The following is a 20,923-nucleotide window of genomic DNA, read 5'->3' as shown; positions in this document are numbered from 1 at the left end:
TTTTTCCTCTTCGAGTACATCTTAGGGAATCATGGGTCATATACAGCCATTGGTGCTGGTCCATCATTTGGGTTTTAAAGTAATGGAGATAAATCATTTTTTGGGTTGTGAGGTAATTGAGAAGAATTACTTGGTGGTAGAGGTGCTAATGATAGGAGGTAAGATAAGGTCATTTTTGGGTTGCGAGGTAACTAAGAAGGATTATTTGTTGGTGGTAGAGGTGCTAATGATGTAAAAGGTAAGGTCAAGTCAAAAAAGAATATGTCCTTATCTTTTGCTATAATCTCCTCTTGAAGATAAGGTTAACTAAAATGTAGCTTAGTCTCAATAATGCAACATCTGTAAATTTGTATATTTTTAGTGGAAGGATGACAACATTTATGGCCCTTTCAGGTTGAAAAGTATCCAACGCAAATATAGTTGAGACTCTTGGGTTGAGTTTCACTCAATATTGATGTATATGAACAAAAACGAACATACCTAAATAGTCTAGGATAAGATGATCTATGACACTAGTCTTTGGTTAGAATGTAGAAAGGACTTCCATGGGACTTTTAAATCCAATAACTTGGATGGTAATCGTAAAAACGAGCATACCCCAATATTATTTAGGCACATGGTGTTAGAACAAGAAGGCCCGAGTAGTAGCAAGTGATTGTTTTTTTCTTTCTGCCACTTTATTTTGTGGTGGGTGTGGACACTCGATGTCTCATGAACAATTCCTTATTGGTGAAAAAGGAGTGTCTGATTGTAATTTTTTTTAGCATCATAGTATGTAATGTTTTAATATGGAAAAAATTCTACCATCCTCTACAACTCTCCCTCTCTCTCTCTTTCTCTTTCTCTCTTTCCTCTCTCTTTCTTCTCTCCTCCATAAACACAAACCCGACAACACATCCAACCCTAGGCTCCTTTTTCATAAACAACATCCAGAAGCAAAGAGTCGTTGGGGAATCTCACCGGTGGTGATTGAACACGAGGCCGACCCAAAACAACATCCCGCTTGAATGTCGTTCTATCAAAACAGAAAACTGATACTCATTGACAAAAAATCTTTTGATGTAGCATGGTTGGGAAAGAAAATGAATGACATGAAGATAAGTGAGAATGGTCATGGTTTTAGGGTCTCAATAACCATTGACAAAGAGGACGTAAACTGGCTCATCTAAATCCTAAATGACTTTTACTAGAACCAGGGTGGCAAAACTTGGGGAAAAATTAGAAATGGTCAAAACCACAGAGTGTCCCTAGCCCTCGGTTGGAATTGAAGGGGTAGATTTTTGGTGATGATCGAGGAAAGGGGTAATAAGCCCAAAAGAATATTCTTCCTAGAGGGTATAGGAGCAGGAGTGTGGTGGCATTTCATGAAATTTGTCTTCGAATTAACAGAAGTTGCCATTGTTAACCCCTTTAAAAAATCTGAGTCGGAGACCATAGATTCGAGCAAGCTTCCTAACTTTGAGCAGCCTACAACCCGACAAAGTCCCTCATCTTTCCGATGCCCACACTGTAATCATGGTTTTCACATAGTGTTTGAACATGGAGAAATGATCTCATTCGTTGAGATTCTGTAGACAACTAGGGTAAACTTTTTCTGGGTGAAAACGACAAAACTTGACTCAACGATTATCCCATTTGAATTTCAAAATGAAGGCAGTCTTCGCGGGCTTCTGCTCTCGCACGTGAGCAGTCACTAGGTATGGATTAGAGCACTAAAGCTACTAAGGTCTCAGTCAAACTAGCCAATACTCCCAACAAACTTTTACCTAAACTCAAATTCTCATGGGAAGAAAAAGGCAAGTGGATTAAGCACATCGGGCCCAGCAAAAAGGCTAAAAAGTTTCACACTTGGCCAAAGTCCAAAAGCCTAAAAGTTAAGTGGCAATGGAGGCCAAAGCAGAAGGTTAAATCTTCCCTGACCTGAGCCCAGTCTATCGGCCTCGACCCGTCAAGAGGAATTGAAACAGTTGACTCGGCTGACACTTACGCAAGTATTGTACTTAATGCCCTAGCAGATGGTGAAGCGAGTTGTTGGAGTGTCTCGGACCAATTTTCGACGTTGAATCGATTGATGAGTATCGATACATAGGTGAGCATTCCCTTCCTCTACCTAGTCCCCTGATTTCTTGTAATATGTCGGCTCTTGAGGTAGTTCTGGATTTGGAGTCGGTATGGGAAATTCTCCCTTGTGCAACTTGGGGTGCAAATTCCAGCTCGGACATAGTATTAGTTGGGTAAATAGGGGTAACGGATGCGGTATGGAACATTTTTATTCAACCTGGGTATGAAAAAACATCCTCTGGTAAGTAAACTCTTGGGGGTGACCTTTGAAGGTTACGAACAACAAGTAATGGCTTTGTTTGCTGAATTGGAAAAAAAGATGCTTGAAAAGAAGAAAGGGGCAGAATCAACAGGCAAATCTAAGAGGAAAATGATTGAAGGAGGTACTAGGGAGTTGAAGCAATTGCAATTCATGATAAACTATGATGGAAAAAGCAGGAAAGCCAGAGGTAGTGTGCATTGTCAGAAGAAGGTCATTGATTGAAAAAATCTTATTGTCGAATGTGAGGGGCTTGGACGATTCGAGAAAAAGAATATAATCAAATTGTATGAATCATTGGAAGCCGTATTTGGTTTGTTTTTGAGAATCAAAACTAGACTCTACAAACGACCTTGTTGTAAAGAGTCTAGGGAATTATCATGATATTGACTGGTTGTCTCTACCATCTAACAACATTGGGAGGAGCATTCTGATTATGTGGAAAAAGGACCTCATGTTCTACATTGATTCTATTATGGGGAGAACTACTCTGTCATGCCTTTTTGTCAACAACACCGACATAGTTACTTGGTTTTTGTCCAGGGTCTATTACATAGGTAATTCATCGGCCATAGATCTTTTGTTGGCAGAACTACTACATTGTCGTATCAAGTGAGGGGTCAAGGGTGTGGTTGGTGGGGACTTTAATTTGGTTCTGAAACGTAATGAGATATTAGACAATCAATTTTTTACCTCTTACACTCAGTGTTTAAAAGGAAAACATTGGCAATCTTGGCCTGGAGGATTTACAACTTAAAGAGCGAAGATGGACTTGGAGCAATCAGCGTGACACACCCTCCTTCTCCCGCCTTGACGGATTCCTTGTCTCCACTGATCTCCTCCTCACCTTCCCAGGCATGAGCCAAAAGGTACTTCCTCGTCCTCTCTCTGATCACTTTCCTATTTGCTTATCTTCTGATAGGATTAGGTGGGGATATGTTCATTTCCGCATTGAAAATAAATAGCTCAAAGTGGACAACTTTAGATAATGATTTTTGTTTTTTTTTGGAAGGAAACAGTCATTCAGAGGACTGCCAGCTTCCAGCTTGCCGATAAACTCTTTCGTCTGGAAAATGAAATCAAAAGGTGGACCAAGGAGGTGTGGCTTGAAAGAGGAACGTGTATCGGGATATATCAAGTGATCTGGCTGACTTGGACTACACTAAGACAGAGGGCAAACTGGATTCTAATAGCATAGAGAAAAGAAACAGGCTGATAGTTGAACTAGCAAACTGAATGCATTGGGAAGCTATATCGTGGAAATAGAAAGCAAGAGAAAAATGGCTCAAGGCGGGGGTCAAAAATTCAAAATACTCCATTGCTTAGCTAATCACCAGAGAAGGGTAAGTTATGTCGAAGAAATTTTGGTTGATGGTGGTTCTATCTCTGGCAACGAGACTATGAGGGAAGCAACTAAAAGTCACTTCCAACTCTTATACAAAGAGGAATTCGATCAAAGGCCAAAATTAGAGAACATATGTTTCAACATAATCAGGGAATCCGAACAGGTTTTTCTAGAATCTGAATTTACTAAAGAAGAAATTACCACTTGCTTAAAAGATTGTAACCGTGATAAAGCCCCAGCCTGATGGATTCAACACGAAATTCTTTCAAGATTTTGGGCATGAGGTAAAACAAGATGTCATCTATTTCTTTAATGATTTCATAAGAATGGTTCATTTGTAAAGTCTATGAACTCCACTTTCTTAATGCTGATTCCCAAAAAAGATGGTGCCAAGTGCTTCAGTGACTTTAGGCCTATTAGTTTGGTTGGATCTGTTTGCAAACTTTTTGCAAAAGTGCTTGCGACAAAACTTTCCAAATCTCTTAAATCGATTATAGGGGACTGACAACATGCTTTTGTGGAAGGGTGACAAATTACAGATTCTATTATGATTGCCAATGAGGTTGTGGATGATCTGTCACGTAATAAAAAGCGCAGGATCCTGTGTAAATTGGATATGGAGAAAGCTTTTGATAATGTCAGTTGTGATTTCATAGATTACATGCTTGATAAATCTGGCTTCGAGATTAAATGGAGGAGGTGGATTCGGACGTGTATTTCCTCAACTAGTTTTGCGGTCATGATTAATGGAGGTCCATCCTCTTTCTTCACTGCATCAAGAGGCTTGAGACAAGGTGACCTACTCTATTGTTTTTCATATTAGTTATGGAAGGTCTGAATAAATTACTTGAACATGTTAGAACTCTAAGCCTCATTAAGGGAATCACGGTGGAGAAGGAAAAGAAAATTGAATTAATACATTTATTTTTTGCTGATGACATATTATTATTCTGCCAACTTGAAGCCAACAGTCTCCTCAACCTGAGATGTATACTACTTTTCTTCCAAGCTGTCTCCGAGCTCCGTATTATTAATATGGGCAAATTTGAGCCGGTCGATATGGATCTAAACAGTGAAGTTGAGTCTCTTGCCCGTGTATTAAATTGTAAAATTTCTCAGCTTCCTATCAAATATCTTGTAGTCCCCCTTGGTGCAAATTATAAGGATGGAATAAATTGGGAGCCGATAATAGAATTATTTGAGAGACGACTGGCAAGTTGGAAAAAGATTTTCCTATCCAAAGGAGGAAGACTAACTCTAATTAAAAGCACTATTTCCAATCTCATAACCTTCTTTTTGTTCTCACCATCTCGACAAAAGTGGCTAAAAGGCTCGAGATGATTCAATGCAGATTTCTATGGGTTAATGATTATAATAAGAGAAAATTCCATATTGTAAAATGGGATGATGTGAAACAGGTCCAAAAATTTGGGGGCCTCGGACTAGATCTCTAACTGTAATGAACAAAGTTCTTCATGACAAATGAATTTGGAGATTTTGGAATGAGGGTGATAATTTGTGGAAAAAGGTCATTGATTGCAAGTGGAGTTTATATGACAAGCAGAAGTACTACCGTGGGGGACATAGTACATATGGCAAAAGCCTTTGGAGAGGTGTTTCTAATACCAGTGACAGTGTTTTTGAATGTTCAATATGGACAGTCGGCAGGGGTAATTAAGTTAATTTCTGGACTGACCGATGGAGTGGCTCCTCCAAATTAGATAACCGCTTGCCGCTCATTTATGCGATTTCCAGGGACAAGAATATGCTAGTTGAGAAAGCTTTCGATGGTGAGAACAAGAATGGTTGGAACATTGCGGTTCATAGGAACTTGCAAGACTAGGAGATTGAAGAGTATGAAAACCTGTTGTCTCCCCTTGCCAATTTTCAACCCATCAGTAATGATGATAAACTCCACTGGTCTCTGGGCGATAATGGCACCTTCTCGGTCAAAACGTTTTATTATCACCTTGCAGGCCAGTGTGGGGCGAAGAGATCAGATTTCCTTGCAAAGATGATGTGGAAGACTAATGCTCCCCCCCTAGAATTTCCTTTTTTTGCATGGGAAGCAACAAGAGAATGACTCCTAACCATAGACAATCTTATGAAGAGAGGTATAAACTTAACCAATAGATGATTCCTTTGCAAGGAAAATGCAGAATCATGCAAACCATCTCCTACTATTCTGCCACTTCATTTACAAACGATGAATCATGATCTATGGGCTTCTTGGTGTTAATTGGGTCGTGGCTGGTTCCATCAAAGATGAATTGAAGGCATGGGGAACTTTGTGCAAAAAGAACAAGAAATTCGAACTAATTCATCTTATTATTTTTTGGGTCCTTTAGAAAAAAAGAAATAATAGAGCTTATGAAGGTAAAGAGGATAGTTTTGGCAACGTTAAGGACAAATGGTTTCATTTTTTTTAATTCCGTTATTCTGGAACATAACCTTCTTAGCCTTGATGATTTTGGCTTTATTGTAAATATGCTCATTGACTTATAATTTTTTTGTACATTGGTGGTAACCCTTGGTACCTATACTTCAGTACAACTTCTCGACTTTTATCTAGACAAAAAAATGTAATATTTTAATATGAGTACCAAATTGTGTTTTAATGATATTGTGAAGCTGTGGAAGTACAATAACTCACATTAGATTTGGAATTTAGTAAAAAACAACCAGGTGATTTGTACAATCGTCAATGAAAGAAACAGCCATTAAATCCTATAAATATTAGAGATGTGGTATGAGCCCCAAATGTCACTGTGAATAATAAAAATAGAATAATGCTTGTTTTATTATTTATAGGAAATGTTGTGCACCTATATTTAGTAAGTTCATATACATCACATCGTAATTGTCTTCTACTATTGCTTCTTTAAATAAAGAGGGAAACATCACTTTAGGAATAGAAAAGGAAGCGTTTCCAAGTCTATGGTGGAGTCAAATCTTGTAAGTAATGGTATTAGAGGTAAAGGAAGTGGAGAACTCAGGTGTCTCTAAGAAGTATAATCCGTTTTGTATATTTGTATGTCTAATCATACTAAGTCCCAGTCTTGAAGGTCACAAACTTTGCAATTCAAGATCATTAGACAATTTAGTCACTGATACACGATTAGTACAAAATTTTGGGATATGATGCTTAATACTATAGTTGGAACTTATCTTGATATTACCAACTTCTATAATGGTTAACAAACTGTCTGCAATGACTATTCTTTTGTTACTGGGACAAGGAACATATATACTAAAATAACAAAAAAAATTGTCATATGATCAGGAATTCTTGAGTCCATAATCCATGAACATACAAAGTCTATCTGAGATATTTGAACTATGTGAAATAGGAAACTTACCTGAATGTGCTTATAGATAGATACCTGTGGGATTTTCTAGAGATTCCACTTGTTGATTGGTAAAGTGGCTTTGTCCTTGGATTTTATGTGGGATGCTTTTGCATCCATATTGATGTAGTTTCGTCCCTTCAGAATTGGTGCTTGTGGAGTGATTAGGAGGCAAACAACCCCTGAAAAATTAACGGCAGGTGCTGTACTGTGCGGTTGTGCACGGCTGAAGCAGGTGTGTGGAGGTTGTGCATGGCTTACGCAGGTACGAGAAGGGGCCATGGAGGTTGTCTGGGCGTGTCCAGGCACCGTTGGGTGCGGCCGGGAAGTGGCTGGATATGCAACAGAACACAACAGAGCAGGCGGGCAGGAGCAGAACAGAAAGCAGAGGATCAGGTGCACAGTAATGGGGGTGAAACAGAGTGCCGGTTGGACCAAAAACAGAGGTGAAACAGAGCACCAGCTGGAGCTGAAACAGAGGCGAAAGATGGCAGGGCAGCTGAAACAGAGTCCGCAAAACAGAGCAACAGTGGCTGAAAATAGATCTTATAAAACAGAGTGCATTCCAGCTCCGTAGAACGGCTGCACAGCAGCAGGATAGCTGCAGAGTTTCAGTTGTGAAGGCTGATTTTGTGTTTTTTTTCTTTTAATTCCAGCGATAAAGGCCTGCTTAGGATTTAAAAAAATTAGGATAAGATTTTCTTATCTCTGATACCATATGGGAGAATGGAATCACATGTTCATTATTAAATAATGAGGCCCTATATATACATATTCTTGAGTATAAGAAAAAAAAACCTACAATTGAATTGCAAAGGGGTATTTTTCTAATGTACTCTGCATGTAATATACACTTTCTAACAAAGTGTAATCATGTGATTCTTTAGTGCCAATTTTCTGTAAATGGTTGTGGCTGGGCATTTAATGTCCGTAAGAATAAGTTGTATTTTTTATTCAGTATTCAAGTTCTAAAGGCGCATCAAGGTTGTTAATCTTTGTATTAGCTTTAATTTTTAGTAGTTATACTTAGAATAGTGTGCCCCCTGCTTGGTTCCCTTGCTGAAAAATTCACTTCTGATTATAAAGAAAAAGTTCCTGGACCCAGAAACGTGCCAATTTTAGCATATGGAAGCTCCATTAATTTCCAAATGCTGGTTGCTATTTTTTAAAATTTATTATGTTAGTGGGGCTCAATAGACCTCTGCATAAAGTCAGATCTGAAATTTGATGTGGCCAAGGATGAATTAGCTAGTAACTGATTTGAAAGTTTATTGTTTCAGGATACCTGGATCTGTGCTTGCTTCTCATCCGCTTGTCCTTACAGCTCTCTCAAGCTTGAATTCTGATCCGCTCTCCGAGGCTTCTGTGAATGGTATTGCTCATGTTACAGGCTAATGTTCCTCAGGAGCTGTACTGCAAGATATTATGGCACTTCTCTTACTGTATTAGAATGACTTGATGACGCTCCTGATGGTTTCTGTGTGATATTCTGTTTTCTTTAAGTTTGAAGAGACAAGAACTGGATGTATCAATATCAAGTTGATACATAGTCTTTGTCCTCATATTTTTTTGTTAAAAAAATTATGAAGTTGTTTGGCCTTGGGATATATATACTGCAGATTCACTTCCAACTGTATTTTGTGTTTGGTCCCATTCAACCAGGTTAACCCCCTTTCCTTCAGTTGTCAAGTACAATTCAAATATTGTAGATACTTTTTTGTGTACTGGAAGTCGATTTAATACTCTTATTTCTTAAGCATGTAACCTGTCTCAGAAATTTATTGAAAAACATAAATATATTTTGCCCTTATGATGATTATTTGGCAGGAACAGTTCATATACTATCAAGCATCTCTCTCTTTGTATAGAATCTGGGTCTAATTTAAGTATGAGTGGAGTATCGAAGTTTTTTGTAATTGAATAAATCTTCATTTTTTCTTCGTGGTTTTTTTCCAATACTTCAATAACTAGGTATGATTCTGCACTGGATTTTGTCTTAATCAATTTTCGGGAATTTTCTGGTATGTTGTGGCAGTTGTTTCAGAATTGATACACTATGCGGCAACACCTAGCTCTGGTGGAGCTCCTGTGCAGATGCCCTTAATTCAAGTAATTGCACCTCAAGTCATGAGTCTGAAGGCACATCTTAAGGATTCTTCAAAGGTATTGAAGCATTTCCTGTTTCTAGATGTCTTGGTTATACCAATGAACGAGAATATGATCTGTAACGTAATCCAAATATTCTTTGATTGAAGCATCAGAATGGTACATTTCAATAATCATATTTCGTTCTTGGACTTGAGTTGGCACCATTGGCTTAGGCTTTGAATTGCAAAGGAAAAAACCATTTATTTAAACTGATCATGCCATGGTCCAAGGTTGCCACATGCATAAGCATTGATATATTGCTAATACATATATGCTTAGTAAGTCTTTCTTGATAGTCAGTACTTTTCTCAGCCTTTTAGCTTATCACAAGTGTAGTATCTAGTCTTATTAGCTTAATATCTGATATATGAGCCAATAACCCACGAGTTTGACTAATTTTTTTAAGGAATGTTGATATTTGGAGGAACAAGGTTTTTTATATTTAATTCTAAAATGTCACAGCAATTCAGGTGTATGCTATGCCAATTACAATTAGAATATCATATTTTCTATATTATTTGAAATATTTTGAACTACCAGTCTCTTTAAAGTAATGTTTGCATGTAGTTTCCGACCTAGAATTATTGCAAAGTTATTTTGTTCTTTCTCCCCATTTATATTCATTTTTCAATTCAGGATGAGGAAGATATCAAGGCTATTGCTCGATTATTTGCTGACATGGGTGATTCATATGTTGAACTTATTGCAACTGGTGCATATCTTCACTTTCTCAAAAATTGATCATTTTTTAGGAAACTGAAAAGTTGATCTTGAAAACTGAAAATTTTATTTGTTTTTTTTTCCTAAAAAAATTTGATCCTCTACTTATTTTTGCATATCTTCTTCCTTTTCAGTAAGTGACTTTCCTTTTCAGGTTCTGATGAATCAATGCTGATAGTCCATGCACTCCTGGAAGTTGCTTCACACCCAGAATATGACATTGCATCGATGACCTTTAACTTTTGGCACAGTCTTCAGGTTACCTTGACAAGAAGGTTATTCCTTCTGGATCTTTACTGAACTTTCTAGGTTGTCACTGACATAAAGTTTGACACAAAAAAATCTTTGGATATAATGTTTCTAATTTATCAGGGATTCTTATATTTCATTTGATAATGAAGCATCCATTGAAGCGGAGAGAAATCGGAGGCTACAAGTTTTTCGTCCGGCCTATGAGTCGCTTGTATCCTTGGTAAGTCAGCTTGTAGAAGGTTTAAACTTCCATTTTTTATTATAGACCTTACAGCATATCTAATCTTAAGCAACATTAGGCCCTGTTGGCAGCTTTTTATCCTAATAATTTAGGAAAAAGAATTCTGGTCCTATTATACAGTTAACTGGTTTGTCTGCTGAGACTTGATGTGAATTAATTGCTCCGGAATTGTACGTTTCTGGGCATCACTTAAAAATTGATGCTAAGGTACGCCTCTCCCCCTCTGCCCCCAACCAAAAAAAAGAGAAAAGATGCTACAAGAAATTGATAGACTAATTCTTTAAGTTGGTAATTAGCTAACAAAATGCAGGTATAGGAAATTGGTAGAATTCCATTATTACCAATCTCTTATTTGTAGGAATGCAGAAACTCTATTTGTCTCCGATAAGCAACTTTTTTGATTGAGAGTTTTTTTTTTTTTAAACAATTTTTTGTGGATAGCTTTTTTCTAATAAAGATATGATAAATGTCTTATTGGTCGAGGCTTTTTACGAGTCACCTAGGTTTCCTTAACAGGTGAGCTTCCGGGTTCAATATCCTCAAGATTATCAAGACCTCTCGTATGAGGACCTGAAGGAATTTAAACAGACAAGATATGGTATTTTGTTGACTTTTTTTGGGATAAGTTTGTTGATTGACATTGAGTATTTCTTGTTAGCTCCCTGTAATAGTTTGAGCTTATATGATTGAGTGGAATGAATGTGGTCAAATTGCTATTTATTTTATATCCTCCTTTTCCTGTACTAATTTGAGGTTGAGCAGATGGTTTTGCTAGAAACTTGTAAGAAAATAGCATAAAGAGTGAGTGATTACAGAAATATCATGTCGATGCCAGATTTATATGACAGTATGCACCTTTGCTTAAATTTATTTGATGGAATAGTTTGCTGTTCTTTCAGATACCAGGGACTTCATGCTTTATGAACCCACATTTATTTTCTTGTTTATAAGAAAATAAATTATATTCATAAGGCACCAAGTGGGTGCTGCTTGAATGCAAGAGCTACTTTAATCAAGAAACAAAATATATAAGGTTAATGAGCTCTCATTCATTACTGGAAATATGGTTTATAATTTTAGAATAAAAGGTATACATCCAAAATGTCTGACCCTGTGGGAAGGAGTTTCAATCCCATCGAAAACCTCTTGTTATGCTCTTTCCTAATAGACCAAAGTATGGAAATGGATATGAGCTTATTGATTCTTCATTTTCAGATGTGGCTATCTCAGAACCAAGGAACTATTGCAAGTTAGATCCTTGATCTCAATTTCTCAAACTGAAGGCTTAGTTAGCTTTATCATTTCTTCCGTATCATTCTCTGTCATTACTAAGTCATCAGCAAAGACAACAAGTATAGTAATCTTACTATTATGTTATTTGAAGAACAGTGTGCAATCGATATTTTATTGCTTGGATGCTTAAAGGAGTCATTTTTTTGAGATAAAAGTGAAGTGTAAGATTTTATTGCTTTGATGCTTAAAGGAGTCATTTCATTTTATTATGTTATTTTATTGCTTTGATGATACTTAAAGGAGTCATGACATTACTAAACATGACAACCTTTATCCTAGGAGATTGCTTTAGTCTATATGAAGTGCCTTGTTCATACTATACACCTTTCTCTCACTTCTCTCAACATTAAAATCTGAAGGAAATTTCATATGGACCTTTTCCAAATCTGAATGTAAAAGAACATTTTTTTCATGAAATTGTTGCAAGTCAAAGGCAGGATTATTTTCATATAATAAGAGGATTCTAGCATACTCGTTTATGCAACTGGAGTAAAAATATAATGTAGTCCCTACTTAGGATCTTAATTGTGGAGTAGATTAATGGTATGAACTTGTTAAGAGATAATTCAGCAATCTCCTAGAGTTTAAAATACTTAATAAACTTTTTGATTAATTTTTCTGCATATCTTATTTAAATTACAATTCTATATTTTTTTTACAAGAAAACTAACTTCTCCTAAGAATTATAGTTTCCTTAGTTAGAAGTAATTACTTACACATTTTAGAAACTGCATAAAGTAGTTAGACTTGTTCAAAGGGATTAAAGTGGGAGTTCTAGAGCACATTGAGGAACACACTTATTTTTCCCAGATGATACTATGCTTTTCTGTGGACCGGACGAGTCTGCAATGCTCAACCTAATGTGTGTCTTGATGAGTTTTTTGGTAGTTTGACTCAATATTAATTTCACCAAGTCTGAGATAGTTAGATTGGAAGGTGAAAGAGACATCGATAGATTGACGAACGTCTTGGGATGTAAAGCTGTTAAGTTGTCGATTAAATATTTGGGGTTACAATTGGTGGCTAATTACAAAGAGATAAGGGCGTGAAATCCGGTGGTGATTTGGTTTGAGAAGACATTGGCAGGCTGGAAGAGAGTTCTTCTTTGTAAAGGACGGAGGCCGACACTCATCAAAAGCAGCGTTGGCCAACTTGCCCAGTTGCTATATGTGCCTATTTACTATTTCGACAAGTGTTGCAAAGAAATTGGAAGTCATCCAATGCAGATTCTTATAGAGTGATTCGGAAGATCTGGGAGGAGATCAAGAAGCCAATTCCCTAGGGAGGATTGGGGTTAAGATCTATTGTGAATATAAACATGGCTGTGCAAGATAAATGACTGGCGGCTTACGAAAAAAGAGGGTGTGCTTTGGAGAAGAGTGATAGAAGTAAAGTATGGAACAGATGAACCAACTTATTGACAAGACTGCAGGGGAAAGGTTTGTGGAGAAATATTTGCATAGGTAGGGACAGATTCCAGGTTTGTATTAAATGGAAGGTTGGCAAGGACGACATAATCAAGTTTTCTTTAGAAACGTGGCTTGACGGTGGAGCTCTAAAAGATCAATACCTTCAGATGTTTGTCATAGCACAACAAAAAGACATATTGGTTAGGGACTTTCTTAGAGACTTAGGGATGAGGGTAAAAGGAGTGACAGGTAAACGTACTAAGAAATCTCAATGTTTAGGAGATCAATGAATATGAGAATCTCCTAATACCTTGTCTACCATTGCATTGGATAGTAGTAATGATCAACCACTATGGTTTCTCACTAATAGAGGATATTTCTTGGTCAAATTTTTTTATAAGCATCTGACTAAGCGGGAAAATGATGGTACCAAGTTCCCTTTTAAACAAATATGGAAGGTTAAAGTTCTTCCTAGAATTGCATTCTTTGCATGAGTGGACATAAGAGGTTGCATCCTGATCATTGACAAATTGATGAGAAGGGAAATGACTATGGTAAACAGATGTTACTTATGTAAAGGTGCTCTAAAAACTTGTAGTCATGTTCTTTTTTTGGTGTCTGGTTGCATATAAGCTATTGGTTGATGGCTTACGGTTTATTGGGTATTTGTCGGGCAGTTGCGGGTACGGTCAGAGATGAAATTTGGACGTGGAAGAGCATCAGCAGGCGGAGGAAATTTGTGGACCTTATTCCACCCACCATTTTTTGGATGATATGGAAGGAGTCGAATGGAAGAACTTTAGAGGGGGTTGATTATGTGAAGGATTTTGATAGGATTAGGAATAAATGGTTCCAGACTCTTGACTTTTTTATTTTGGGTTATCCTCTCTATTTTATGGAGTATTTGGGGGACTTCGTTGATATTTTGGTGGATATGTAACTAATCTGTAAATGAGTTGACATTCTCTTGGTGTCTGTTAATATTATTCATACTTTTTATTTTTTTTTTTTAAAAAAACGTGCATAAGTAACTACTTCCATCTCTTAGAAACTACCTTAGTACTTATCAGCCCACATCCTAGAAACTACCTTAATACTTTTCTGTCCACATCCTAGAAACTACCTTTGTACTTATCTCAATAACTAATTATATCAGCAAATAAACTAGATAACTAAATAAATAAAAATATATTTTCTTTTCTGGCGGTAATTAGGGTGTTCACATTCTAGGTCTGGCTGAAGTAAAAGTGGATCAAACATTATTTAGTCTGGTCCTTGGTTTAGACATCAAGGAACCAAAAAGATTAAGTTTATTTCGGTCCAATTCCAGTCTGGACTTAAATGGACCAGTTTGGACTCAAATATAAAATAAAAATTATGAAGTAATTTTTTTTTTAGTTTTTATTAATAAAATATTTTATTTTAAGTTTATTACTTTTTTAGTTAATAAATAAAATTGTCCATTTTAGTCTAGCCTTGGGTCCTAACCCCCATCCTTAATTGGTCATCAGTCCGGTCGAATTTTGGATGGATGAACACCTCGTGCAGCCGTGTGTCACTCTAGCAACTGTTTCACTCATTTCTAGTAGTCATGTGGCTCATAACAAAACACACTCCCCCAAGAAGGTGCTTGTAGTCAAGCACCCAAACTAGATTAGTAGCCAAAAAGTGGCAGTAGCAAATTACACAGTTCAGTAGAGAGACAAGCTGATGCAAACTAGATTATCAGCTAAAAAGTGGCAGTAGCAAATTACACAGTCCACTAAAGAGACAAGCTGGTGCAAATACTAAATCCCTTTTTCTAATCAATAATTTGTTCCATTGAAAATAGTTTATTTTTAGTTTTTATTAAAAAAATTATTTTGAGTATATTAATTTTTGAATTAATAAATAAAAAAAAATTGTCCATTTTGGTTTGGTCTTGGGTTCTAAACCCCATCCTTAGTTGATCATCAGTCTGGTCTAATTTTGGATCGATGAACACCCCATGCAGCCATGTGTCATTCTAGCAACTATTGCTAGAATGCTTGTTGTCAAGCACCCGAACTAGATTAGTAGCCGAAAAGTGGCAGTAGGGTATTGCACAATCCGGTAGAGAGACAAGCTCATGCAAATAGTAAATCCTTTTTCTAATCAATAATTTTTTCCTTTGATTGTGGATCCTCCTACTGTGAAAGCAAATTTTTATCTACTGCATAGCTAATGAGCCTGTAAAAGCCAAGATGAGAATGTCGTGGACACAGTTTCAGTTCTTAGTGCTACCAGGTTGCCATTTTTTTCCTAATTCGATGCATCTTGAAGTTACCTTTTCCCACAATTTTTCTTTTTCTTTGTTCGAATGCTGTCCTTCTTTCTGTTTCTTCTTTTATTCACAGCATTTTTTTAGATTCCTATGTGATTTATTGGTGTTGCCTTTTGATGTTGAATTTGGTTACTTTTGCATCTTCCTTCATATTTATCTTGATGAGATCCAGTACCTTATACACTTCGAAAGTGCTAACAAATTTGTGATGTTGCTAGCTGTCGCGGATGTTTTGATTGATGCAGCATCAATATTAGGAGGTGATTCAACATTGAAAATTCTCTATGTGAAACTCCTTGAGGTATCATATCTTTTTTGTTTTGCTTCATTATTCTTTGTTTTCACATAGGAGTTTCTTTCTATTTTCAAGATTTTTGTGGGTGCTTCCTGCCTTTTAGCTTAAAAGTTGATTTTAAACCATTGATTATATTAGAAATAATAATTTCTAGACTTAGGTAGCTTTTGAAAGTGTGTTCAAAGCATATTAAGTTTGCACTTTCCTTTAGTTATTGATTATGAATATTTGTCTACTAATTGAATCTAAATCAAACCCATTGAACTTTGACACACAAGAAACCTTAGGAAACTATAACACCCATTAAAATAAAAGGGAAGAGATTAGACAGAATAATAATAAAGAAAAGAACAGAGAGAGAGCAAAGAATAAAACACTAACACAACAGTTCTTAATTAACCATCATTCTTTATATTGTTTATAGTTACTCGCCTTTGTATCGCCATTATTTGCAACTAATAAGAAAAACATTAACATAGTAAAAGAAAAAATTGGAAGTTTTTAGACTTAAAATAGAGAAAATAAGAAATTTCTAAACTTAAAATCTAGTTGGATGGCCTAAGTTTTTAATAACTTAAATCTAACTAATAATAATTGCATAAAACTTCTTTAATAGAAAATCTTTTCCAAATAAGACCTAGTTCTACATCACATGATGCTTTTGTTTTACCACTGTATTTAGAACTACAGCAACTTATATGGCAGCTGAGATGCTTCTCATTTCATATATCCATATACTTGTGCAACTTTAAAAATCGGAGTGCTTAATTTTTTCTTAGTTCTTCTCATATTTTGCTCTATCTGTTTATTCGTCCCCTGTGCCACTTCTTTTTTGAAGAACCTCTCCCTGCTATATTCCAGTGAGAAAGAGGTATGCACTTAATGTCTCCATCTTGAAAAAATAGAAGGTGTGTTGAAGTTATTAAGTTGGACGTCAGATGCTGTTAGTTTTTTAATGAAGACTACAATTTCAGTAGGATGAGAAGTGTATGAATGCTTGAGTGATGTAGAACTAATAGAGTTGGTTCCTCCAATTAGGAATTTAGGGGTTAAAAACCTAGACATTATACTTAGGATTTCTTAGAAATTACATCTAGTAAGTTTTAAACATCACATCTAAGGATCTGATTGCATCACACCAGAAAATTGAGAAATCCTAGTGTATTGTTGAATGCTTGAATGAATCCTTGCAAGTTGCTGAAACATATTTATGGAGTGGTAAATAGGTTTTTCCTAACTAGATTAGGAAAATCAAAACTAGTTTGGGAATACTTTTTCAACAAAATAGTATTAATACTAAAAATATTAGGAATACTAATCGTAATTCAAATAGGAGAACTAAATAATAAAAAATAAAATCCTAAAGTTACGGAAACTAAAATAATAGACTCAATACAATATAATAATTTCACACTTAAAAGAAGTATAATTAATAATTTATTTAAGCATAATAATCTTCATCATTGAGTTTGTTTTTGTATCAATGTTGGGAGATTAAAACTCCTTCTGATGCAAATCAAGGAAGTGGAATTCTGTCAAATGAAATGTAAAAGATGGATGGAGTTGACACAAAACACTTATATGTTATGATAAGATACAAGATAATTCACCAGCTTTCTTTATTGTTATTTATTCTATGGGTTTCATAATAACTGCTTTCCTGTTGGCCCTTTGATGGATCTATATTTATATGCAGTGGTTATGTTTACCATGAAGTATATACTGATATCCAAAGATATATCAATTAGTCAGCAAGCATTTAGGGTGCAGGGGAAAGGAGATAGATTTCGGTTCCTAATTTTTGATGAACTTTTTTATTTACAAAAGCTTTTTGAAAAAACTAAAGTTCTACGAAGAGTGTGCATCTTTTGATCTAAAATGTAATAAATGCAGTCTTTACACATTGAAATATCATATATTTCTCTCATATTATAATACTCAGAAAATTGTCAAAGTCATTGTCTCCGAATAACAGTTTTGTTGGTCTCGATAAGCCTAATCTTGTGTTTTGTTTATCTAATTTCTAGGTTTTTTTTTTCTTTTTTTGTAATTCTGTATATTTGATTTTTGTTTGAAATGAAGCCCCTTTTATCATTATTTGACTTTATATTTTGTGATATTCAAAGGCCATGGGTTGCTGCGGAAATAATTATAGTGAATGGCGTCCAACAGAGGCTGTCCTGTTTTGCATCCGAGCCATATCAAATTATGTTTCAGTTGTTGAAGCAGAAGTGATGCCTCAGGTCTACATTTTGGAAATTCTGTTCTTGAACTTGTCTTTTGCCACAGGCCTTAAACTCAATTTCTTGGATGTTCACATGCAATAGATGCTCTCCTTGGCAATGATTTCTTACTTCTCCTCTGCTACAAATGCATATGTTCATTTCATTTAAGTTTGTTCTATATCCCTTTTATTCATAGATCTCAATTTTTCTATATATAGAATGTAATCATTATTTTCATATTTGATTCGCAACTGAACGAACTCAAACTTAAGAATATTTGTTTCCATTTATGGAGGTAGATATCACAAACTCACTAGTTATTTTAAAATTATATTTCTGGTATATTCCTATTTCTATTCCAAGAAATCAAGATGAACAAAGAGTAGCCTTAGAGTCAAGTAGCATTTCACTTTGTGTTTCCAGATTGCTTATAGTATAATTTTCCTCTGGTTTATGTACTTGAACAGGTTATGTCCTTGCTTCAGAAACTTCCTCAACAACCACAGCTACTTCAGACAGGTAAGTCGGTTGTCATAGTTTATAATCTGGTACTTTATTTCAATTTTTTTGGTATTTGAAAGGTGGATCTTATTTAGAGAAAGGCACCATGGGTTTCCTCTGCTAAATCTGCAAGGGATTTTTCACTACTTGATTTCAGAAGATCTGATGCTTCGTGCTCATCGTTCTCATTATTTTGCATCTCATGGACTACTCATATTCAGTTTGCTTACTTGTTGGGGCACACATCATTCTAATTAATTTTCCGTCTGATGGACTCTTTATATTCAGTTTGCTTACTAGTTGGGGCATACTCAAAATGGCTTGATTTCTCGTCAACTGGCCTGTCTATACTGCCTTCAGTTATAAGTATTCTCATGAGTGGAATGGGCACATCTGAAGATTCTGCAGCAGCCGCTGCTCTGGCATTCAGACACATCTGTGATGGTATTTTACCTCTCTTGTTAGTGTATCTATTTTATTTTTATTATTTTTCTTCTGGGGAATACAAGAGAAGCATATTTTCACTGGGTTTGATGATCAGTGTTATAATGGGTAATTTATATGGATGAGTAAGATTCACTACCTTAGTTACTGTAATTTTCCAAGGCCCATTCAATTCTCTTCTTCTTTTGGTAAATTATGGAGCCTTTAGTATTTATATCTTTGAGGTTCAAGTAACTTAGTTCTGAAGGTTCTTGGTGATGTCATGAAAATGCTAAAAAAAAATTAGAAGAATGAATTCTCAAGTTTAAAGGGTAAATTACATGTAAGTTATTGATGTTTTGATATAATTGCAAGTAAGTCCTTCAGTTTTCAAAATAATAAGCTAATTTACATAATATGTTCCTTTCACATTTTCAACACTTACACTCTTTTCATTGCTTCTTTTGCCCCAAGGAAGCTAAAATTTTCATCTCTTGTGTTCTTTCTGTAGGATTCATTGTTATGTTGCTATGTTCACTTTTCACAACTACATAAACAACATCCATTTTATATTTAACTATAATTCAAAATCTGTTGAGAAATTAGATTGAAATTAAAGGACATGTCTGACATGTAAGTACTAAGTTGCTATGTTCACTTTTCACCGCTACATAATTGACATCTGTTTCATATTTAACTATCATTCAACATCTGTTGAGAAATTAGACTGAAATTAACAGACATGTCTGATATGTAAGTACTAAGTTGTTATTTTTTCAAAATAATGGATCTAATTGCAACTATGTAATTTACAATTTCTATAACGTGCTGAATGCAACTGTACTTTATATTTATTGTGAAAATGCTTGCCTATTTAGAGGGAGCAGAGAAAAAACTTTCCTGCTTACAGTGTAATTTCAGTGAATAGTATCTTTAGAAGCTACTTGTCTTACTGCACTTTAGTTTTTGACTAGTATATCGGTAGTTGTCAAATTGAGGGGTGCGACTTCTGAATGCTGGTTGGTATTTTTTAAAAGCAATCTCATCAGCTTAAAGTGGGGGTTACTTTTTAGAAATAATCTCATTAATTTATTTAAACATTGGCAAAAGCATTTTATCATAATCTTATTTTATTTCTTAAATTTATTCAAGATTTATATTTAAATAGTTGTTTTTCTATAAAATACTCTAAATTATTAAAAATATTTAATCATATTTTTGTACATGATTAGTCCAGATTATTGGTAAAATTTTGTTATAATCGATAATTATATAATATAAATATATAATTGATGATATTATTTAATATATATATAATAAATTTATTTAGTACGCGAAATGAAATGCGATCTATATACTAGTTACAACTAAAAGAATAAGCTTGTGCTAAGAGGAGATCAATCTCCTAAATGAAATTGGAGATAAGAAGCCAGCATTTCTACTTTCTAAAGATTGTTTTCTTGGTTTATCTTCTTGATGGAAGATGCACTCTTGATCTAATATTTGAGCATAAGTAATTCGATTCAGGTGTAAAACTTCTTCGATTAACTAGGAAGAACTCAAAGGGATTTTAATTTTGCTGACTGGGTCTCTTTTTGATGTTTTGGTTTTTTACTTCCACTTTTTACCACATGTTAAAGTTGGTTTCTTTACATAAGTAATCAAATACTCTGGATCTGAAATATCAGGAGTTTTTTGATAGTTCCTTTATTTACAATGAATGTGAGGTCCTAGTTGTTTTACAAAAACCGGAAGTTATGACCTTCTACCAAATTTCAAAAAAGATCTGCTTCCAGATTTTTTTGAAGGACAGATGTTAAAAAATCAACATATAGAAAAATAGCAAACAAAATGTTGATCTAAAATTTAATTTGAAGGGTTTGCAGTGATCCTTTTCTAAATGAGTTGTTAAAAGTATCAACACAGGAATCAAGAAGCTCCTTGCTGGAGGCAATTTTCAGCGTACCTGGATTTCTCTGTTCTGAGCAATAGATATGAAAATAGAATAGAAGCTATTGATATTGGTTCATTTTCATGGGGCCTTTTGTATGGTTGTTTTTGTACTGCTACATTATTTTTCAGTATGTAAAAGCTGAGCAAAG

General features: G+C 35.2%; 1 protein-coding gene, 1 long non-coding RNA gene and 1 pseudogene across 4 annotated transcripts in view; all 3 read left to right on the top strand.

Annotated features, from left to right (window-relative positions):
* Window positions 1-20,923, top strand: part of MOS14 (ARM repeat superfamily protein) — a 49,067-nt gene that overhangs the window by 22,748 nt on the left and 5,396 nt on the right. For all 3 annotated transcript variants that reach the window (XM_088210992.1, XM_088210991.1, XM_088210993.1), the window contains 10 exons: window positions 8,293-8,384; window positions 9,048-9,175; window positions 9,797-9,872; window positions 10,035-10,155; window positions 10,253-10,352; window positions 10,890-10,971; window positions 15,596-15,678; window positions 17,799-17,915; window positions 18,365-18,416; window positions 18,687-18,842. In XM_088210992.1, the coding sequence (XP_088067118.1) occupies window positions 8,293-8,384; window positions 9,048-9,175; window positions 9,797-9,872; window positions 10,035-10,155; window positions 10,253-10,352; window positions 10,890-10,971; window positions 15,596-15,678; window positions 17,799-17,915; window positions 18,365-18,416; window positions 18,687-18,842 (1,007 nt within the window). The remainder of the gene's footprint in view (window positions 1-8,292; window positions 8,385-9,047; window positions 9,176-9,796; window positions 9,873-10,034; window positions 10,156-10,252; window positions 10,353-10,889; window positions 10,972-15,595; window positions 15,679-17,798; window positions 17,916-18,364; window positions 18,417-18,686; window positions 18,843-20,923) is intronic.
* Window positions 9,464-9,574, top strand: LOC148240111 (U2 spliceosomal RNA; annotated as a pseudogene).
* LOC148240110 (uncharacterized) lies at window positions 10,978-15,140 on the top strand. The gene is made up of 2 exons (XR_015816216.1): window positions 10,978-11,406; window positions 11,589-15,140. It is a non-coding gene; the product is annotated as an uncharacterized LOC148240110 (long non-coding RNA).

Source organism: Carica papaya, chromosome 9 (assembly GCF_054855325.1).
Source record: "Carica papaya isolate Zhongbai chromosome 9, ASM5485532v1, whole genome shotgun sequence".
NCBI classification, from domain to species: Eukaryota; Viridiplantae; Streptophyta; class Magnoliopsida; order Brassicales; family Caricaceae; genus Carica; species Carica papaya.
Note: the sequence above shows the minus strand (reverse complement) of the source record. Positions and strands in the feature narration are given on the sequence as shown.